Genomic DNA, 19,358 nt, shown 5'->3' with positions numbered 1-19,358 from the left:
CAATCAATCAATCAGGAGTTTGTTAAAGCGCGACTACTCACCCGTAAGGGTCTCAAGGCGCTAGGGGTGGGGGGGTTGGGGGGGTGCAGGTTCCATTCCATCAAGGAGGGGGTCTGTCGAAGAGCCAGGTTTTGAGGTTTCTTGCGAAGATGGGGAGCGATGTTGTCTGTCTGAGGTGGAATGGAAGGGCGTTCCATGCTTTGGCCGCGAGGAAGGAGAAGGAGCGGCCTCCCGATCTGGTCTTTCTGGTGCGGGGGACCACAGCGTAGGAAAGCTGGGCTGATCGTAGGGTCCTTTGGGGTGCGTGGAATTTGAGTCGGCTGTTCAGGTATGCTGGTCCGGTGCCGTGGAGGGCCTTGTGTGCGTGGGTGAGCATCTTAAAGGTGATTCTCGCCTCGACGGGGAGCCAGTGGAGTGTGCGCAGGTGCTGGGAGATGTGGCAGTGTTTTGGCAGGTTGAGGACCAGTCTTGCGGCGGCGTTCTGGATGTTCTGTAGCTTGCGGATGAGGTTTTTGTTTATTCCGGCGTAGAGTGCGTTGCCGTAGTCGAGTCTGCTGGTGACCAGGGCGTGAGTGACTGTCTTTCGGTGTTCGAGGGGGATCCATTTGAAGGTCTTACGAAGGAGGCGGAGGGTGTGGAAGCAGGAAGATGAGACAGAGTTGATCTGGCGGTCCATTTTGAGCTCGGAGTCCAGGATGATTCCCAGGTTGCGTGCGTGGTCTGTGGGGGTTGGCGGGTTTCCGAGGGCGGTGGGCCACCAGGTGTCACTCCAGGCGTCGGGGTTTGGGCCCATGATGAGTACTTCTGTTTTGTTGGTGTTTAGTTGTAGGCAGCTGTTTTTCATCCATTTGGCGACGGCTTCCATGCCTTCTCGAAAGTTGCGTCTGGCGGTGTTGGGCTCGTTGGATAGGGAGAGGATGAGCTGGGTGTCGTCTGCATATGACACGATGTTGAGTCCGTAGGTTCTGACGGTGGGGGCAAGTGGAGCCATGTAGACGTTGAAGAGCGTCGGGCTGAGGGAGGAGCCCTGGGGGACTCCGCAGGTGATAGCTGTGGGGTCCGAGAGGAAAGGGGGGAGTCTGACCCGCTGCGTCCTGCTGGAGAGGAAGGAGCAGATCCAGTCGAGGGCCTTGTCCCGGATTTCTGCATCGTAGAGTCTGCGTATTAGGGTGCGGTGGGAGACTGTGTCGAACGCCGCTGATAGGTCGAGGAGGATGAGGGCTACTGTTTCTCCTTTGTCCAGTAAGGTGCGGATGTCGTCTGTTGCGGCGAGGAGGGCGGTTTCCGTACTGTGGTTTTTTCTGAAGCCGGATTGTGAGGAGTCGAGGATGTTATGTTCTTCAATGAATGTGGCGAGTTGGCTGTTTATGGCTTTCTCGATGACTTTCGCTGGGAACGGGAGCAGGGAGATGATGGGTTGGGCGAACTCCTTGATGATGCTGAAGAGTTCTTTGCTGTTGTGTGCGTGGGTGGAGATTCTGTCTTCAATCGCTTTTTTCCTCGTTTCTCTGATGAGTTGATGGTGGGCGTTGGTGGCGGCTCTGAAGTTGTTGTGGGCTTCTGTGGATTTGGTGTTTCTCCAGGCCTTTTCGAGGCGGCGGCATGTGCGCCTGGACTCTCGAAGTTCGGTGGTAAACAATCTGGCTTTCTTGGCACTGGTATTGTTGTTTTTCTTGAGGGGGGCTATGGTGTTGGTGCTGTCCGAGATCCATCTATGCAGGGTTCGGGCTGCGGTGTTGGGGTCGTCGTTTTCCGCGATGGTTGGGGTGGAGTTGTTGAGTGAGGAGGTGAGCTGGTCATCGGTGATTTTGGTCCAGTTTCTTTGTGGAAGCAGGTGCTGGTGTCTGTGGATGGTGGGTGTTCTGAAGGTGAAGTGGACGCAACGATGGTCGGTCCATGGGAGTTCGGTGGTGTGGCTGAAGGTGATGGTTTCCTGTAGTGAAGAGGGGGTCGAGGGTGTGTCCTGCTGAGTGCGTGGGCTCGGTCACGATCTGGCGGAGTCCAATGTTGTGGTGGTTGTCCAGGAGGGATGTGGTGTTGGGGTCCAGTTGATTGTCGAGGTGGAAGTTGAGGTCTCCCAGCAGGGTGTAGTTGGTGGATGCGATGGCCTGAAGGGAGATAATGTCCGTAATGGAGTTGGCGAAGTGACTCCTCCTATGACTGGTAATGCGCATGAGCATCAGCTCCCTTGTTAGATGATTTTCTTCCGCCATTGTGGTTGGACATGCTTCGCCTGGGCTCTGAGTTGACCCGCCTGCTGCTCTTCGCCGGGGCCTCTTGAGTCTCCTGATAGCTTTGGACAATCCTTTTCTGCATCATATTTCTTCGCCTCCATTGTGGTCCTTTCATTGAGTTCGATTATTTGGGTATGTCAATGCCCCGACTCGTGCTCCACAATGCAATCGGTGCTGGGAAAAACACCTTTTAGCTATGGTCCTTAATGCCGACTCCAGGTGTTCGTTAGCAGATCAACCTGCAGTTTGTAATTGGTTTGACGGAGCATGGCAAGGCCGCCTCCTCAGCTGCCTGACTTGTCTTCTGCTCTAAAAAGACCATCCGAACGGTCAGTGCTCCGCCTATATGTGGGGTGATTGAGCGGTGATATGACAATTTTCTACCTTCTACCTAATTCTGTATCTTCATCTTGGTGTCCGGTGTACCTTCACCAAGACTGTATATACCTGCCATTGGGGCAAGTCTGTGGCATGGTATGCAGCAAACCAGATTGATCCCTTTTCTGCTCCCCCTTCTCGGGTTCTTATGTTCTCTCTCTTGCCCAGCAGGGCTTGGCTTTGAACACCTTAAAGATTCTTTCTGCCATCTCGGCATGTCTACAGTTGCAAGATCAGCCATCCTTTTTCAAGTACCCAATTGTACATTGGTTTCTGATAGGTCTCCAACTCTTGTTCCTACTTTCTCCCTTCATCATGTCTCAGTGTGGACCTAAATTTAGGTTTAACCTTTCTAATGTGTTCTCCCTCTTATCCAATACACAACTGTCCTATCGGGCTCCTTACTATCAAGATGGCCTTTCTAGTGGCAGTAAAATTACAGTAAGCGTCAGGCCTGGTCACCTACGCCTCAGTTTCTCAACATCTTCCCAGTCAAGCTGGTTCTTCACACTAGAGCTTCCTTCATACCGAAGGTGGCAACTCCCTTTCAGTTTGGCCAAGCTACACCCAGCCTACCTTTTATGCTCCGCCTCATCTGTCTAAGGAAGAGCAGCGACTCCACTGGCTGGCCCCAAAAAGCATTGTTGTTCTACGTTGACCGCATTAGAGTTGTGCGTGAATGACCAACTCTTCGCGTGGTGTGCTGGACCCCGAATGGGAAGGCATTACAAAATGGACCATCTCGCGGTGGATCATCCTCTGCATCAAAATCTTTTTATTGGCCAAGAAGCAACCCCCTACTAGCACGCGAAGTCCTGGTCCTTCGCATCTGCCTAGCAGCAATGTGGGCCTCAGTGCACAAGTTTACCAAGCACTACTGCCTGGACAGTCCAGTACATATGGACAGGCACTTTGCCTGTTCAGTCCTGCAGGACTTTAGTTTGAAATCGTTTTGCCAAGCCTCTTCAGGAGTGGTATTGCTTGGGTATGTTTTCTAAGATAAGGAATCTGCAGCTATAAGTCTCAATCAGCTGAACCAGTTTCTTACCTGCGGTAGAGCCTTATCTGATAGACTGTCTCGCCGCAGATTCCTAACCGACTTACCAATCCTCCCAACTATATGAACTGATTTGAAAACTTAGGGATGTTTCCCTTTCACAGCCATGTTTTTCACCCACCTCTAGCAGTACTTTTCGTGACTGTGCTTCTGACGTGGACAGTCATAAATAAAACTGATCTAGGCGCCCTAGGGTGGCACCTCTATATAGGCACTGCACACGTCACTTCCGGCACAGATTACACCACACTGAGCCAAATTATGCAAGCTGGGGATAGTTCTAAGTTAAGGAATCTGCGGGTAGGTCGTCTATACCAGATGAGGTGTTTTAACTAAGGTAAGTATAGGCTATAGCTAATTGGTTCAATAGCAACAATTTTGTAAGATGCAATTCTTGGTTCATTAAAGTTGGAACAAATTACAGCGAAGACAGTAGCCCTGACATTTACTATTAAAAGCATTTGGTGAAGCAAATGGTGTATTTAAACCAATGGTGAATTGTTACACAGTGTGTAGACTATGCACAGTGCCATTGCAACATGGTCGCTTGCTGCAATGTAAGTTTTTTCTGCAATTTCTTCTAATTGCTCTTGCATATGTTTGTTGGATGTTTTGAGGTTTTATTGCTGAGGAGTTATGAATGTGAGCGAGTTGTTTAACAGATTGTTTGCAAAAATGAGTTCGAGGATGCATGTGTTTTTTAGTGCCCAAACTCACCAATGAAGAAAAGGGGCTGTCATGTTTACGCCAGACCTATTGACATTGATCGTGATTGTTTTAATTTCTTTCAGGCTGTGTGCTGTTCTGACCATGTGCACTGCTGCCCAAACGGTTTCACCTGCAATGTAGGACAGGAAACCTGCACTCAAGGGGAGCTCTCCGTGCCCTGGCTCATCAAGAACAAGCTTCACAAGGAAGATGTTGCTAATGTTGCAGATGCCCCGGAGGTGCCACATGCTCCAGATGTGCTTTGTGACAAAACTTCTACCTGCCCAGAGGGGCACACATGTTGTAAATCAAAGTTGGGTCTTTATTCATGCTGCCCTGCGCCTAGTGTAAGTTTACTTTAATTGGAGTATGTGGTCATACGTCACTTTTGTCCCTGCATAGTTTCCCAGTTGATCAAGTGTTAAATGTAGATAAACCTAATCTCTTTTACTATGGTTGAGCATCACTTGGTTTCAAAGCACGTTAAAGACTTGCACACTGATATAATACGCTCTTTACTAGAAAAAGATGCCCTTTCGGGCTAAGGTACTTATCAAATAAAGCAAATTTTTTAAAAACAAATCTTGAAAGTAGACTAATCTTCAAATTACAAAAAAAATCTGATCTAGGGCTATGCTATCAGAAAAGCCTTGTAGTAACACAATATATTCTTGAACTTCATCACACCCCCTCCCATGCACAGGTCTGGCTTTGATGGAAACTCTTGCACAGCAACTCCAGCAAAACATTATTGTTGAGTTGTGCCTACAGCTTGTTTTCGTCATCTGACTGCTCCCGTGGTGCAACGAGGGTTGATAGATGATGCATGGGCCTTCTAGGTGCAGGTATTTTGTTGAATATAAATTAATGATGGGAAAAGTTCTTGCATTTTCTTGAGAGGTGCATAAGACTGTTTTTGTAGCTCCAGTTTGCTTGGATCCATTGTGGTCTTTAAAACGTGTATTTATTTCCAGACTGTGGAGTTTATTTACTGTTTGATACCTGCAGTTTCCTTATAAGCATGGCCTTTGATCCTCTGAGCAGATTTCCATTTCGGGAGGATCTTCTGTCACAGCAAGGGATGGTTCTTCACCTGAACCTGTCCAGTCTCTACCTCCTTGAGTAGAGATTGAACGGAGGCAGTTGACCGCTTTCGACCTTCCACCCGAAGTCTGTGATATCTTAGCAGCCAGGCGATCCTCCACTAAAACTGTATACGCCTGTAGATAGAACAGGTTTGTGGCATGGTGCACAGCAAAAGCTGTTGACCCCGACCCCCACACTCCTTCTCTGCTCCTCGATCAAAGGTCATTTTGTATATTCTTTCCTTGGCCCAGCAGGGATCTGCATTGGGCACTCTTAACGGATAAATTGCAGCCACCTCTGCTTTTCTTAGCCTGCCAGATCAGCTGGCTTAATTCACCTCTCCTATCGTGTCAGATTATTTAAGGGCCTAACACTTCTGTTCCCTCCATCTCCTTTTGTAATGTCCCAATGGGACTTAAATCTGGTTCTTACCTTTCGTGTGCTTTCTTCGAGCCTCTTCATAACTGTCCCCGCAGGTTGCTGACTCTCAAAACTGCCTTTCTTGTTGCCATCACTTCTGCTCACAGGGTGAGCGAGCTGCAGGCTTTATCTTCTAAGCCCCCTTTGCTATCTGTTTGTATGGATAGAGTGGTGCTTCGGACCAAGTCTTCATTCCTCCCTAAGATCATCCCGCCATTTCATGTGGGACAATCTGCAGGAAGCTGGTTCTGTATATACTGTGCCAAAGTAAGGTATACTGTACAGAGTCCAGGGACTCCCCAGAGGTATAGCCGAGGCTGAACTAGAGAAGTACTAACAGCTCTCCTTGAGGTAGTTTGGGCTAGCAGTTACTCTTATCCAGAGGGCACGTTAAGCATTTATTGTATTCAGTCACTCAAGGTCTGATTACATCCATCGGGTACAGAATCCAGGCCAATTGGGTAAGTATATGTAGGAAAGAAGGATCTATTTTCATGATTACCCCCACTTTTTGTTGTTGTTTTACGTTTTTCTGACTAGTCTGACTGGGATCCTGCTAATCTGGGCTCTCTCCCAAAATTTGACTATGGGAAGTACTTCGTATATTCCCAATTGGCTACTGGTATACCCTTCTAAGTCCCTAGTATATGGTACTAAGGTACCCAAGGCATAGGTACACCAGTGGTCTCCCATTGGCTGCAGCATGTATTGTGCCACCCATGAAAGGCCACTCAAACTGTGGCTACAGGCTTGCCATTGCAAACTGTGCAAGTTGGTGTTAGCACCACGTACAACAGATATACGTTTTCGTACCTCTGAAGGTCACTATACTTAAAACCTATGTCACCCCTAATGTAGGCTTATCCATCCTGAAGGCAGGGTACTCGTTTAGAAGTGTGATGTTGCCTTGTAAGAGCAGGACACCCCCTACAAACCCCGGAGTCCATTCTCTAGGTTTGTAAGTGCAGTCAGCCTTTTAGTACATATAGTGGACATCAAGTCAATTACGAGATGTCTGTCTATATATTGGCTGCACCCAAACCGGTCATGTTTGTTATCAAACTTGTTGGAATCCTACCCCAACACCGATTCTAGTGTTGTACGTGGGATCCCATGTACTGGAGGGCTCCCCTCGTGTGCCCTCCTGTATTCTCTGTACCAGCCTTTTAGAGTTTAACAGCCGACTAGTGCTTCTGCCGACCACAGACCTGATTCTGCCCTCCTGCTTCTTAGCCAAGCTCTAGTAGGGAAAGGGAAAATAGGTGATCAAGGCATATGAGCTGTAGATCATATGCTATGCATAGATTGCCATCTAGTGTTGGGTCCGAATGTTTGCACTTTGTTTTTCTTCGGAGAAGTCTTTCCTTTCACGAGGTAGGTGACACCTCCTTTTGGTGATAGTGCGCATATGCATCGACTCCTTTGTTAGGTTGTTTTTTTCTACCATCAGGCTCGGATGTGTATTGCTATGCTTCAGTTCGGCACCGTATCTCGGTTCCCTTCGCTCAATCAACTACCCTCACCGGTATTTTTATGGAAAGCGGTTCTCCATTCGTCGCGTATCGTCTCACCTCGAAAAAAAACATTGATCTGAAAACTCGTGGTGGGCAGTCGGGCCTACCCGCGCAGACCGGACTAACAGCCGATGGAACATACTCACTTCGAGTTCTGTCCCGGGTGCCGTGATAAATTTCCACGCACTGACTTGCACGATGTGTGCAACCTCTGCCTGCCTGTCAGCGAGAACAACTGCGACAAGTGTATCGTTTTGATCGAAAAAAACTTAGTGCCCGTCGGGCTCAAAGCCTCGAGATGCGACCCCAGAGCGGCTCCGCACCGGACATCTTCAGGGATGATTCCGATACAGAACAGCAAGCTCAAGGAGCCGAAGCGAAATACAAAATTTCTGTGCCTGAAGTCGACTGACATCGAAGAAGAGGAGCAAGTTACTCTGGGTCAACGTACCCGTGAGTAAAGACACCCATATGCCCCTCAATAACCAAAGACAAAGCCTCCGGTCCCTCCTCTGCCTATGGGCCAAGGTCGGCACTATCAAAAGGTTTCCGATACCCTGCCCTCGGGCCAGTCTCCGAAACAGACACCCGGCTCGGGCACGAGTCGGCACCACTCCGGTGCCGAAAAAACACCTTGGGCATCGAAACCTAAATCTAAACATGTGGCATTCACAACTCCACCATTGCTAAAAACTATACCTTCAACACTGAAATGCTCTAAGCCGAAACCTCTGATGCCAAAAGGCTCTGAGCCGAAACCTTTAACGCTGAAACAAACAACTAAAGATAAAGATACTCTGTGTAAAGAGCCTTCAACCCGATGCCCCCCCTTCGGATCCGAAGCAGAAAAAACTTGTGATCAACCCTGACATATCCATGCCGTTCTTCCAAAAAAACGGAAAATAGACAAGCCACTGGCCCAGCCAGAGGACTACCGCATTCCTTTCAATGGCAAAAGTGTGGGCACTAACCCTTCTCCACCTTACATTCTTCCTCCTTCCCCCACTGATCCCAGTTTACTTACTACACCCTCAAATTCTCCACCACTTACACCTGAGCCACAGGATGACTGGGATGAGGAGGAAGATCAGGAAAGGCCACAGGACATTGACCCTTGGGAGGATTATCATACTGACCCAAGCCCAGATAATGACTCTGATTTGTACCCGTCTCGCCCCCCCCCCCTCCTGGAATGGAATGGAATGGAATGAGGATTTGTAGAGCGCGATGGCTACCCAGGGGCGTCCCAGCACTGTTTGAAAAGATTGAGTTGAGCCGGAGAGGCTGGAATAAGAGCCAAGTTTTTAACAGTTTACGGAAAATGAGAAGGTTAGGTTCTGATCTGATATGGAGGGGAAGGGAGTTCCAAATCCTAGCTAGGTTGTAAGAGCGCAAGCGGCCTCCACACCTGGCCTTCCTAATGCGTGGTACTGAGGAGAGGTGGGAGGTCGCGGATCTGAGTGAGCGAGAGGGTAGGTAGGCTTTCACCAGGGGGGAATTGATCGAGGGGCCTGTTCCCCAGTAGGATCGGTGTGCGATGCACATGCTCTTAAGTTCGATTCTGGATCTCACCGGGAGCCAGTGAAGGTCCCTCAGTCTGGCTCTGACTGAAGTTCAGCGAGGAATATCCAGGAGAATTCTTGCCGCACAGTTTTGAATAACCTGGAGTCTGTTAAGTGTAGATTGTGGGGCCCCAAGATATAGGGCGTTTCCACAATCGAGACGGGAGAGGATCAATCCTTGAACCATAATCCGTCTTGAATGGAACGGAAGGAGAGGGAGAATTTTACGGAGTAGTCTCATCAGCCCGAAGCAGGTGGCAGCAAGCTTGGTGGCTTGATAATTGAAGGTTAGAGTGTGGTCGAGCCAGATGCCTAGGCTCTTGATTTGCTCCTTGGGTTGCGGGGAACTTCCTAAACAGAGGGGCCAGATAGGATCGATGGATTTCGCGATGTTATTTCCAAGGAGCATTATCTCTGTTTTGTCCCCGTTGAGTTTAAGACAAGAGCCAGACATCCAAGCAGCGACGGCTTCCAGGCATGTGTGTAAACTGTGAGAGTTCAGGGGGGGGTCCAGTGCTACCACTAGCTGCGTGTCGTCCGCGTAAGTGACGATCTTCACCCCGAATGGGCGGACGACATCAGCCAGGGGGCGTAGGTAGACATTAAAAAGGGTAGGGCTCAGGGAGGGGCCCTGAGGCACTCCACAATTGAGGGGTCTACTGGCGGAGGTGAAATCCCTCACAAAGACTTGGAAGGATCTGTCTGTGAGAAAAGACCTCAACCAATTGAGTGCTGTGCCTGACACTCCTATTTTGTCAAGACGGTGGAGTAGGATATTATGATTGACAGTGCCGAAGGCGGCACTTAGGTCGAGTAGGACTATGGCCGTGGACCCGCCCTCGTCCAAGATCCTTCTTGCCTCCTCCGTCACCGCAATCAGTGCAGTCTCCGTACCGTGACGGGGCCTGAAGCCGGTCTGAGAGAGGTCCAGTATGTTATTGACTTCAAGGAGGTCAGTGAGAACGATGTTAACATGCTTCTCAAGAAGTTTACTAAGCCATGGCAGAAGGGAGATGGGTCGATAGTTAGCGGGGTTAGATTGATCGAGACTGTTTTTTTTTAATAGCTTTGACCATTGCTCTTTTCCATGGAGGTGGGACAATACCAGTATGGAGGGAGGAGTTGAGCAGGTCTTGGATGGTGGGCGAGATCAGTTGGATTATCTGAGTGAGAGTACTGGGAGGAGCTGGGTCGATAGGTGATCCAGATTTAACCTGGCTCATGAGTTTTTCCAGGTTAATAAGTTCTAATGGGGGAAAGCTATTGAGAACACAAGGGGGAGCTGTCGTGCAGCCTATGTTGACGGAGTCTGTGGACAAAGTAACAGTGGGGGGAAAAGAAGAGTTGATAGCTGAGTTTTTCTACCAGAAGATAGAAACTATTTCCTCACAGTGGGTCTGAGTGTTATTGTGATGTTTTGGGGCCTCAGGAAGTTGCAAAAGGGATTTGGCTATCTGATAGATCTCCCTAGGTTTGGACGCTGCTTTCTCGATCTTAAGTTCAAAATATTTAGCCTGGGCTAGATGAATATTTACTTTGTAGTTTTTAATTGCCGTTCGATAGCTCGCTTTGTCTGCTGGGAGGTAACTGAGGCGCCATTTCCTCTCAAGTCGTTTACAGACACGTTTGGCCTCTCGTAGATCACTCGTATACCACGGGGCTGTAGGATTGCCCCGCTTAGGATGGAAATTTTTTAGTGGTAATACTATATCTGGGGAACTGGTGATCCAATTGTTATAGTTCTCGTTATCTTGAGTGGGAGTGGATGTGTTAATGGGTTTGGTGCCTTGTAGGAGATCCTGCCACTCAGATAAAGGGAGTTAAGACCAGTTGCGGGAACGTTGAGTTGTCGGGGTTTGGGGGGGAGGTGAAGGGGCAGGGTCCAGGTGAGCGGGATGAGGAAGTGGTCAGACCATGGAAGGGGGGAGGGATTTCCAACGTGAAGGTTTTTGCAATTGCTGAAAACAGGGTCTAAAAGATGTCCTTTTTGGTGGGTGGGCCCAGTAACACGTTGGTGTAATTCGTGGGCAATTAAGCTTGAGGAAAGTTCTCTGGCTATAGAGTCGTTTGGGTCATCTAGGTGGATGTTAAGGTCCCCTAAAATTGTAAAATTGGCAGAGCTAACTGCAAGACTTGCCGCTATCGAGGCAAGATCCGGAAGAAACTGTCCTTGTGGTCCTGGCGGACGATATATGAGCATACCCGAAAAGGTATGTGTGGCGCTGAATTTTATTAAAAAAAAGGAAGGCATTCACAATCCGGGAAATTTACGGGGGTGCTAGTGACAACGTAATCTGATTTAAGGATTACTGCTAGGCCACCGCCAATGCCTTTTTTGCGGTGTAGGCGGAGTATTTGATAACCAGGTGGAAGCGCTTGTACCAGGTCAGGTTCAGAGTGTTCCTATAGCCATGTTTCTGTGGCGAAAAGAACGTCTGGGCTCATCTCCTCCAACAATAGGGAGATTTCCGTGGAGTGTTTGGGGAGTGAGCGGCAGTTGAGCAGCAACATCAACATTGATGTGGGTTTCTTTATACTGTGGGAGAAATGAAATCCACTCTGATTACAAGCGGAGTGTTGGATAGAGAGGTCCCATGTGTGTAAACGGGGTGAACCAACTGTCTGGTTTAATTGGCGCAGGAGCAGCGAATGGTAGGTGAAGGTCTGGCATGATGGCTGAGCAGGGAGGGGTGGCCCCTGGTCCCGTTCGGGCGCGGACGGGCGCAGACGGGCTTGCCCTGACGATAACATTGGGTACATTCAACTTCTTAACAGGGCTGCTCAATATTAAGGGGTGGGGTTGAATAAAGAGCCTTTAGAAGAGGATTTCCTCTTTGAGACACTTAGTTCCTCTCAGAGAGCCACTCATACCTTACCTATGCCAAAATGTATGTTGAAACACACCAACAAGACATTTAAACATCCTGTGATAATTACACCTAGAATGGAGAAAAAATATAAACCTACATCCACCGACCCTGTTTACATCAGAGGTTAGTTGCCTTAAGACTCTCTGGTGGTATCCAACGCTCTCAAGAGAGCGAACTCAAACTACAGGTGAGGCTCCGCCTCCTGATAAGGAGTCTACGCTTATTGAGGCCTCGGGCAAAAGAGTGGCTTCACAAGCAGCTAATTTGGCACATTGCCTACGCTCAAGCTCTGTTGGATCACTGTTAGGGCTCGTTATGATGAGTTAGAAAATCTCCTGCAATTTTTACCTGCCGAACACAAAACTAAGGATAATGTCCTTATCCAAGAAGGTAAACTTATCACTAATGCCTCAATCAGGTGTGCCCTGGACGCAGCAGATACAGCAGCTCATACAGTATACACTAGTGTACTCCTACGCAGACATGCTTGTTTGAGAATCTCGGGAATCAAGTCTGAGGTGCAAACCTCAACCAACCATTTGACAAAGAATATCTCTTTGGCCCAACGGTTGATACCTTGCTGGAGAAGATGTAAAAAGAAACAGAGGTTGCAAAGTCCGTGGGGGCTTTGCAATTGCCTGCCACTAGGGGTTTCTTTTGCTGCTCCTTTTATAGGGGTGGTTCCAAAAATGATTCCATCGAAAACCACCCCTCCTCTTACAAGGGCAACAACCATTCCCCCTCTTAAGAGGTTAATTTAGAGGGGGATTCAGAGGCAACCACGGTAAGGGAGGAAGCAGAGGCAACTTCACATGCATTTACCCCACGAACAAACAGTGACTTCATTCCATTACCCTCCTATCGTTCCACTCATGTCGGGGGATGTCTCTCTCAATTCTGTCTGGAATTCAATAACCTCAGACAAGTGGGTACTACAAATTGTCCAATATGGTTAATGCCTGGAGCTTACACACACACACTCCCCCCAGATATTCTTCCAAGATCACATGTGATGTCACCAGAGCATCTTACCCTTCTAAAGCAAGAGGTTCTCTCTTGGAAATGCATGCTATAGAACCAGACCCATTACAATATCAGGGGACCGAGGTATACTCCCTATACTTTTTAATTCCCAAAAAAGACTGCTCTCTCAGGCCCACACTAGACCTCAGTGAACTTTATGTATACATTCAGTCGGACCACTTTCACATGATCACACTCCAACAAGTGCTCCCACTCCTTCTGTAAGGTAACTTTCTGTCCACTCTGAATTTAAAGGACGCCTATTTCCATATTCCCATTCACCGGATATATCTCAGGTTTCTGGTACACGGCCAACATTACCAATTCAAGGTCCTCTCATTTGGAGTAACTACCGCACCCAGGGTTTTCACCAAATGCCTGGCAGTAGTTGCGGCTCATCTAAGACGACAGCACATTCACGTCTTCCCTTACCTAGACGACTGGTTCATAAAAGTCAGCTTGCAGCAAAGCTGCCTATGCAACACTCAAAGAACAGTCCAACTGCTTCACAACCTTGGGTTTACTGTGAATCTCACCAAGGCTCATCTCCAACCATCCAATACACAGCTATTTCTAGGAGCCACATGTAGACTCTAATCTCTGTTTGTCACAACTCGTTTCCAGGTCGAGTGTTCATGCAATTGATGGGAATGATGGTGTTTTGCATTTTAATCGTTCCTTACACAAGACTCCAAATGTGCGTCCCCTCCAGGAATGCTTAGCACGTCAGTGGAACCAGGCTCAAGGTCAGTTATCAGATCTAGTGCTGGTAGACAGCCGCACTCTGCAGTGGTGGAATACAAAAAACCTTTCCTAGGGGCAGCCATTTGTCGACCCAGTTCCACAGATGGAACTAACAGCAGACGCTTTGCTCACTAGTTGGGGAGCTCATCTACAAAAACATACCATTTGGAGCATATGGACTCTTCAACAAAAACAACTCTACATAAACCATCTAGAACTGCTAGAAATTGTTCTAGCGTTGAAAGCTTTTCAACTTCATCTAGTAAGCAGAGCTGTCTTAATTCACACATACAACATGACAGCAATATCCTACAAAAACAGTGAGGAGGGGGGGACACTCTCCCCAGCTCTGTTAGGTCAGAGCATCTGGAGATGGGTCATACCTCACAAAATATATCTCCTTGCGGAACACCTTCCAGGAGTAAATCACTACATTGCAGATCTGCTCAGTCGTCCATGACAAAAGATCCACAAATCGGAACTCCACCCTGCGGTTCTCCTCCAGTTCTTTCAGATGTGGAGCTTCCCAGAAATAGATCTGTTCGCGCTTGTACGCACTACAATCCCCACGGTCCTCCAAGTGGAAAAAACCCCAACATAGATGTCCCCCACAAACTGCATGCTCATAAACTGCAGATCAGCCACAAAGCACGCCACAGAGCTAGGGGAAGCCATTCTCACCCACGACAGACATAGCATTCATCACCAAGACATGGCTAAATGACTCCTCACTTCCACTCATGGATACTCTTGTCCCCCCTGGCTTTGTAGTAACCAACAAAGGTAGAAAAGATCAAAGAGGCGGAGGCATAGCAATCATCCACAAAAATAATATTTCTGTGACAGAAATAGACTCCTTCAACTACAATACCTTTCAGTGCCTAACCACCAACATTAACACTAGCAACAACAAAACACTTATCTGCCACCTTATTTACCACCCCAGGCAACACCACTTTCACTGAACACCTATCCGACCTGATTGCCCACTGCTTCCTCCGAGACACGAACAACCTTATTCTGGGTGACCTCAACCTACACTGGAATGACAAACAACCTGCAAATCCAGAACCTGAAGGAGCTGCTTCACAGCAACAACCTTACCCAACACTGCTTAGATGAAACCCACAACAAAGGAGCAATCCTAGATGCCATCACCCAGCAAGAGAACGCCACGATAGACTGCACCCTACCCGTGGTCTGGTCTGACCACAACTTAATACTTTTTCACCTCACTCAACCGATCACACTGAAACCCTCCACCCAAGACCCTTCAAAATGGATTAGAAACTTCACTCAGATTAACATGACTGACCTAGAGGGAAGGGTTAACTCTCTCCTCACTGCCTCCACGGATGATCTATCCACAACAGAACTCACCTCTCACTACAACACAATCATGACATCTATTTTAGATCAAGTAGCCGCCCCATTGAAACTAAAAAAAAAATGAACATCCCATCCAGATCTTGGTTCAACACGGACACTAACAAAGAAAGAAGACTAAGAGCTACAGAAAGACAATGGAGGAACAACCTCTCCTCAAACCTACTCTAACAACTCAAAGCAGCCAGTAGGACATACAAAAAACACATCAGCAACGAAAAAAACACATTTTTCTGCGCTGCCCTGGGCAACGCAAAAAAGAGGCCCAACGGATGGTTCACAATCAGGCAACAAACCTCCAAGCCCCCGGAATCCTCCCTACAGGCCTCCAAAATCTTGTGTGAAAACGTTGCCAACTTCTTCGAAGACAAAAATCACCAACTTGAGCTCTCACTGGACATCAACGCCGTCTGCCAAAGCCTGCCCCCAGTGACAGTAGATAGCTCGCCCAAGCACCCCAATAAAACCTGGAAGTCCTTCAACCCCATTCCGGAAACCGGGATCCTCAAACTGATCTCCTCCAAACCAGCCTCACGTCCTTGACCCGATACAAACCCAACTGACCAAAAAACAAACTCTCCACAGCACCGTTCTGGTGCAAGATCATAAACGGCTCCCTGAGAACCGGCAGCATACCTGAATGCCTCATAGTTCGCCAAGTCACGCCACTACTGAAGAAACCAATCCTTGACACCCAGGAACTGAATAACTTCAGACCCGTATCCAATCTCCCCCTCCTATCCAAAATCCTCAAAATGCATCCTCCAACAACTGACTCAGCACATGGATAGCATCAACCTTCTTTTTTAAATTTTTTTAAATAGTTTTATATAGCGACCCACACCCATCCGGTTTCAGAAAAGGCTATAGCACTGAGACTGCGATCCTTAACATGACAGACGACATCCACAAATCCCTCGATCCCAACCAATGTTGCCTCCTCATTCTCCTAGACTTATCGGCAGCCTTTGACACGGTTGATCACCAACTTCTCATCAAGGCTCTGGAAGAAAGGGTAGGTGCGGAGGGAATGGTCCTACGCTGGTTCTCCTTCTTACACAGCCGCTCACAAAGGATAAAAATAAAAAACTTCACCTCCGACCTACACCCTGTCAACAGGGGTGTCCCCCAAGGCTCAGTGGTCTCACCTCAACTGTTCAACATATACATGGAGCCCCTCACCACTCTACTCAAAAATGCTAACATCCCTTTCCACCTCTATGCAGATGACACCCAGATCTATCTAGAAACCTCCTCCATAGATGACGTTCCCAGACTAAATGACACTCTAAAAGAAATCCAACATTGGCTGTCGCTTAATCACTTAAATCTCAACCAAGAAAAAAACGAGATACTCCTCCTCTCCAACAAAGAAGAGAACCCACTAAATTTCTGAATGGCTAAAAGCTCTGGCTGCTCTTAACGGCAATCGCACTCTGACCTACTCCCTAAAAGTATTAGGACTCACGCTAGACTCAAAACTTGACATGGCCAAACACATCAAGAACTCCGCAAAGGGTGCCTTAGTCAACCTGAAGCTCCTCAATAAAATAAAACCATTCATACCAACCAGAGACCTCAAACAAGCCACCCAATCATTGGTGCTATCCAGACTGAGTATGCCACCCTCACTGGTACTACTAAATCTCACCTAGCTACCCTCAAAACTACTCTCAACGCAGCAGCCAGAATGGTCACTGGAATCAGGAAATACAACCACATTTCACCAGCACTCGTATAACTGAAATGGCTCATAGTTGAACTGCGTGCCAGTTTCAGAACTGCCTGCCTCACTCACAAAGCCCTGCGCACAGGAAATCCTGAGTATCTGGCTGCCAAGCTCAAGAGGGCTGGTCAGACAAGGAACCTCAGGAGCTCCAGCACCCTACTACTCATCCCAATGAAAACACGCAAACGAAAAACGGCTGCACGGTCCTTCGCCGGAACGCGCCCAAAACTTGAAACGCTATTCCAGTCGAGATCTGAACGATCTCATCCTTCACAAAATTCAAAAAACACCTAAAAGTCCTTTTCCTCAACCGTGCTCTCCAGAATGGATAGCCGCTGCCCAAAAACGCAAATCCCTGCACGCCGTCTCCCCCAGACATTGCTGCTATAAGACTTACCTCCTCCCTGCTATTGGACCCCTTCCTACGCACCCCCCGCCTGAAGGGCTCAACCCCAAGTTAACGTGCTCTGTGAGGTTATCTCAGGACTCACGGACTACCTCAATGCTGCTCAGCACACTTGGACTTCTGGCCCTATATGCAGAATACTCCTTTACTGTATCCACCCCAAGACAATGTACACTGAGGCTATCTCAGGACTCGCGTACTATCTCAACGCTGCTCAGCTCACAAGGACTTTCCATACCTATATGTAGAATAGGGCCCTATTGTATGAAGCTTACTCAAAAACTGCTGTGAAGCGCTCCAGTACCCTCGGGTCAGGCTAGCGTTCTATAAAACTCCTTAATAAATAAATAAAACTTCATTTTGGAGTTTCTGGATGGTGCCGGTGTTGAGTGCGCTGCCCTCGTCGAGTCTGTTGCTGATGAGCTTTAAGATTTTACGAAGCAGGCAGAGCGTGTGGAAGCAGGAGGATAGAACTGCATTGATTTGATAATTCATTGAAAGCGAGGAGTGGGTTCCTCTGAGGGAGAGAATCAGCTGGGTGTTGTCTGCGTAGGGGACTATGTTGAGTCCGTGGCTTCTGACGATGGCTGCAAACGGGGCCATGCAGATGTTGAAGAAGATGAGGCTCCGAGAGGATCCCCGAGGCACTCTGCAGCGGTTAAGTCCGACTCTGTATTTGGCCGGTGAGGATGGAGTGGATCCATTCTAGGGCTTTGTCTCGGATGTATCTTGCGCAGAGGGTGTGATGAGCGATGGTGTTGAAGATGACTGATAGGTCCAGGAGGAGGAGTGCAGCAGTTTATCCTCCATCGAGGAGGGCGCGGATGTAGTTTGTAGCGACCATGGGAGTGGTCTGTGTGCTGTGGTTGCTTCTGAAGCCCGATTAGTTTAGGTCCAGGATGTGGTTTGTTACGATGAACTCATTGAGTTGGGCATTGATGGCTTTCGAGATAACTTTGGCTGGGAAGGGTAGCAGAGATGTGGGTAGTTCTTGAGGTCTGTCCGGTTGGCAGAGGGTTTCATCAGCAGGGGGCTGAACTCTGCATTCTTCCAGCCTTCCGATATGTGGCAGACTCGTTGGAGCAGTATGTGGTGTGTGAGGTCCGATAGAGGAGCCGGATCTGTTGAAAATGTGGTGAGGGCAGGGATCCTAGGGGGCTCTAGAGTGGACGCTCTTCATTATCCTGAGTGTTGTCGCAGGTGAGGGTGGTCCAGTTGAGCATGGTCTGCTAGGGCCTGGAGCCTGCAGTGGTCACAGATGGGGTGGGTGGGTCTTGGGTTTTAAAGCAATTGTAGACCTTCTTGGTCTTGCGGTGGAAGAAGGTGGTGAGGTTGCCGCATAGGGCTTGGGGGGTGAGGGGGAAGGTCTGCTGTCTCTGTGCTGGGTTAGGCAAATTATTTGACTACGGCGAAGAGTTCTTTGCTGTTGATGTGTTCCTGGATGGCTGCTGTGTTTGTTGATCTTTTGAGGTGGTGGTGTTCTCTCACGGCGGATTTGAAGGCTGCGTGGTCTACCACAATCTTGCGCCTCCATTTTGCCTCACGTAGTCTGCCAATGTGCCTGGACTCTTGGAGGGTGGGGAGAACCAGCTGGCTTTCTTGAAGGGCTGCTTGTCTGAGGTTTTCCTGAGGGGAGCCAGAGATCCTGTGGTGGTTATGCACTGAGGTGTTGGTATCCATGGATGTTGATGGTGGTGTTTTGCAGAGGGATGTAGTGAGCTGGTCTTCGGTAATCTTGTCCCAGCTTCTGCGAGGATCGAGGTGGGTGTTGTGGCGTACAGTGGTTTTGGTGAAGTGGATGCAGTGTTGGTCGGTGCAGTGTCGCTTGGAGGTGTGGCTTACAGAGATGTTGTTGCGTGTGGAGAAGATGGGGTCGAGTGTATGTCCTGCTGAATGGGTTGGTTTTGTGACCAGTTGTTTGAGACTGATGATGGCGATGGCCTCATCCAGTAGGGATGAGGTGTTGTGGTTGTCAAGGTTATCCAGGTGGAAATTGAGCTTGCCGAGAAGGATGTAGTCCTTTGAGGCTAGAGCGTGGTGAGCGATGAAGTCTGCTATGGCTGAAGGGGTGGCGGGGTCCCAGGACTTCCTGAGGGGAGCCAGAGATCCTGTGGTGGTTATGCACTGAGGTGTTGGTATCCATGGATGTTGATGGTGGTGTTTTGCAGAGGGATGTAGTGAGCTGGTCTTCGGTAATCTTGTCCCCGCTTCTGCGAGGATCGAGGTGGGTGTGGTGGCGTA

The 19,358-nt window shown here is 48.6% G+C and overlaps 1 protein-coding gene across 5 annotated transcripts in view; it reads left to right on the top strand.

Moving 5' to 3' along the window:
- GRN (granulin precursor) overlaps positions 1-19,358 on the top strand; it is a 1,937,406-nt gene that overhangs the window by 1,022,966 nt on the left and 895,082 nt on the right. For all 5 annotated transcript variants that reach the window (XM_078645176.1, XM_078645173.1, XM_078645175.1 and 2 more), the window contains one exon: positions 4,461-4,724. In XM_078645176.1, coding sequence (XP_078501302.1) covers positions 4,461-4,724 — 264 coding nt within the window. The remainder of the gene's footprint in view (positions 1-4,460; positions 4,725-19,358) is intronic.

Source organism: Lissotriton helveticus, chromosome 5_1, assembly GCF_964261635.1.
Source record: "Lissotriton helveticus chromosome 5_1, aLisHel1.1, whole genome shotgun sequence".
NCBI lineage: Eukaryota > Metazoa > Chordata > Amphibia > Caudata > Salamandridae > Lissotriton > Lissotriton helveticus.
Note: the sequence above shows the minus strand (reverse complement) of the source record. Positions and strands in the feature narration are given on the sequence as shown.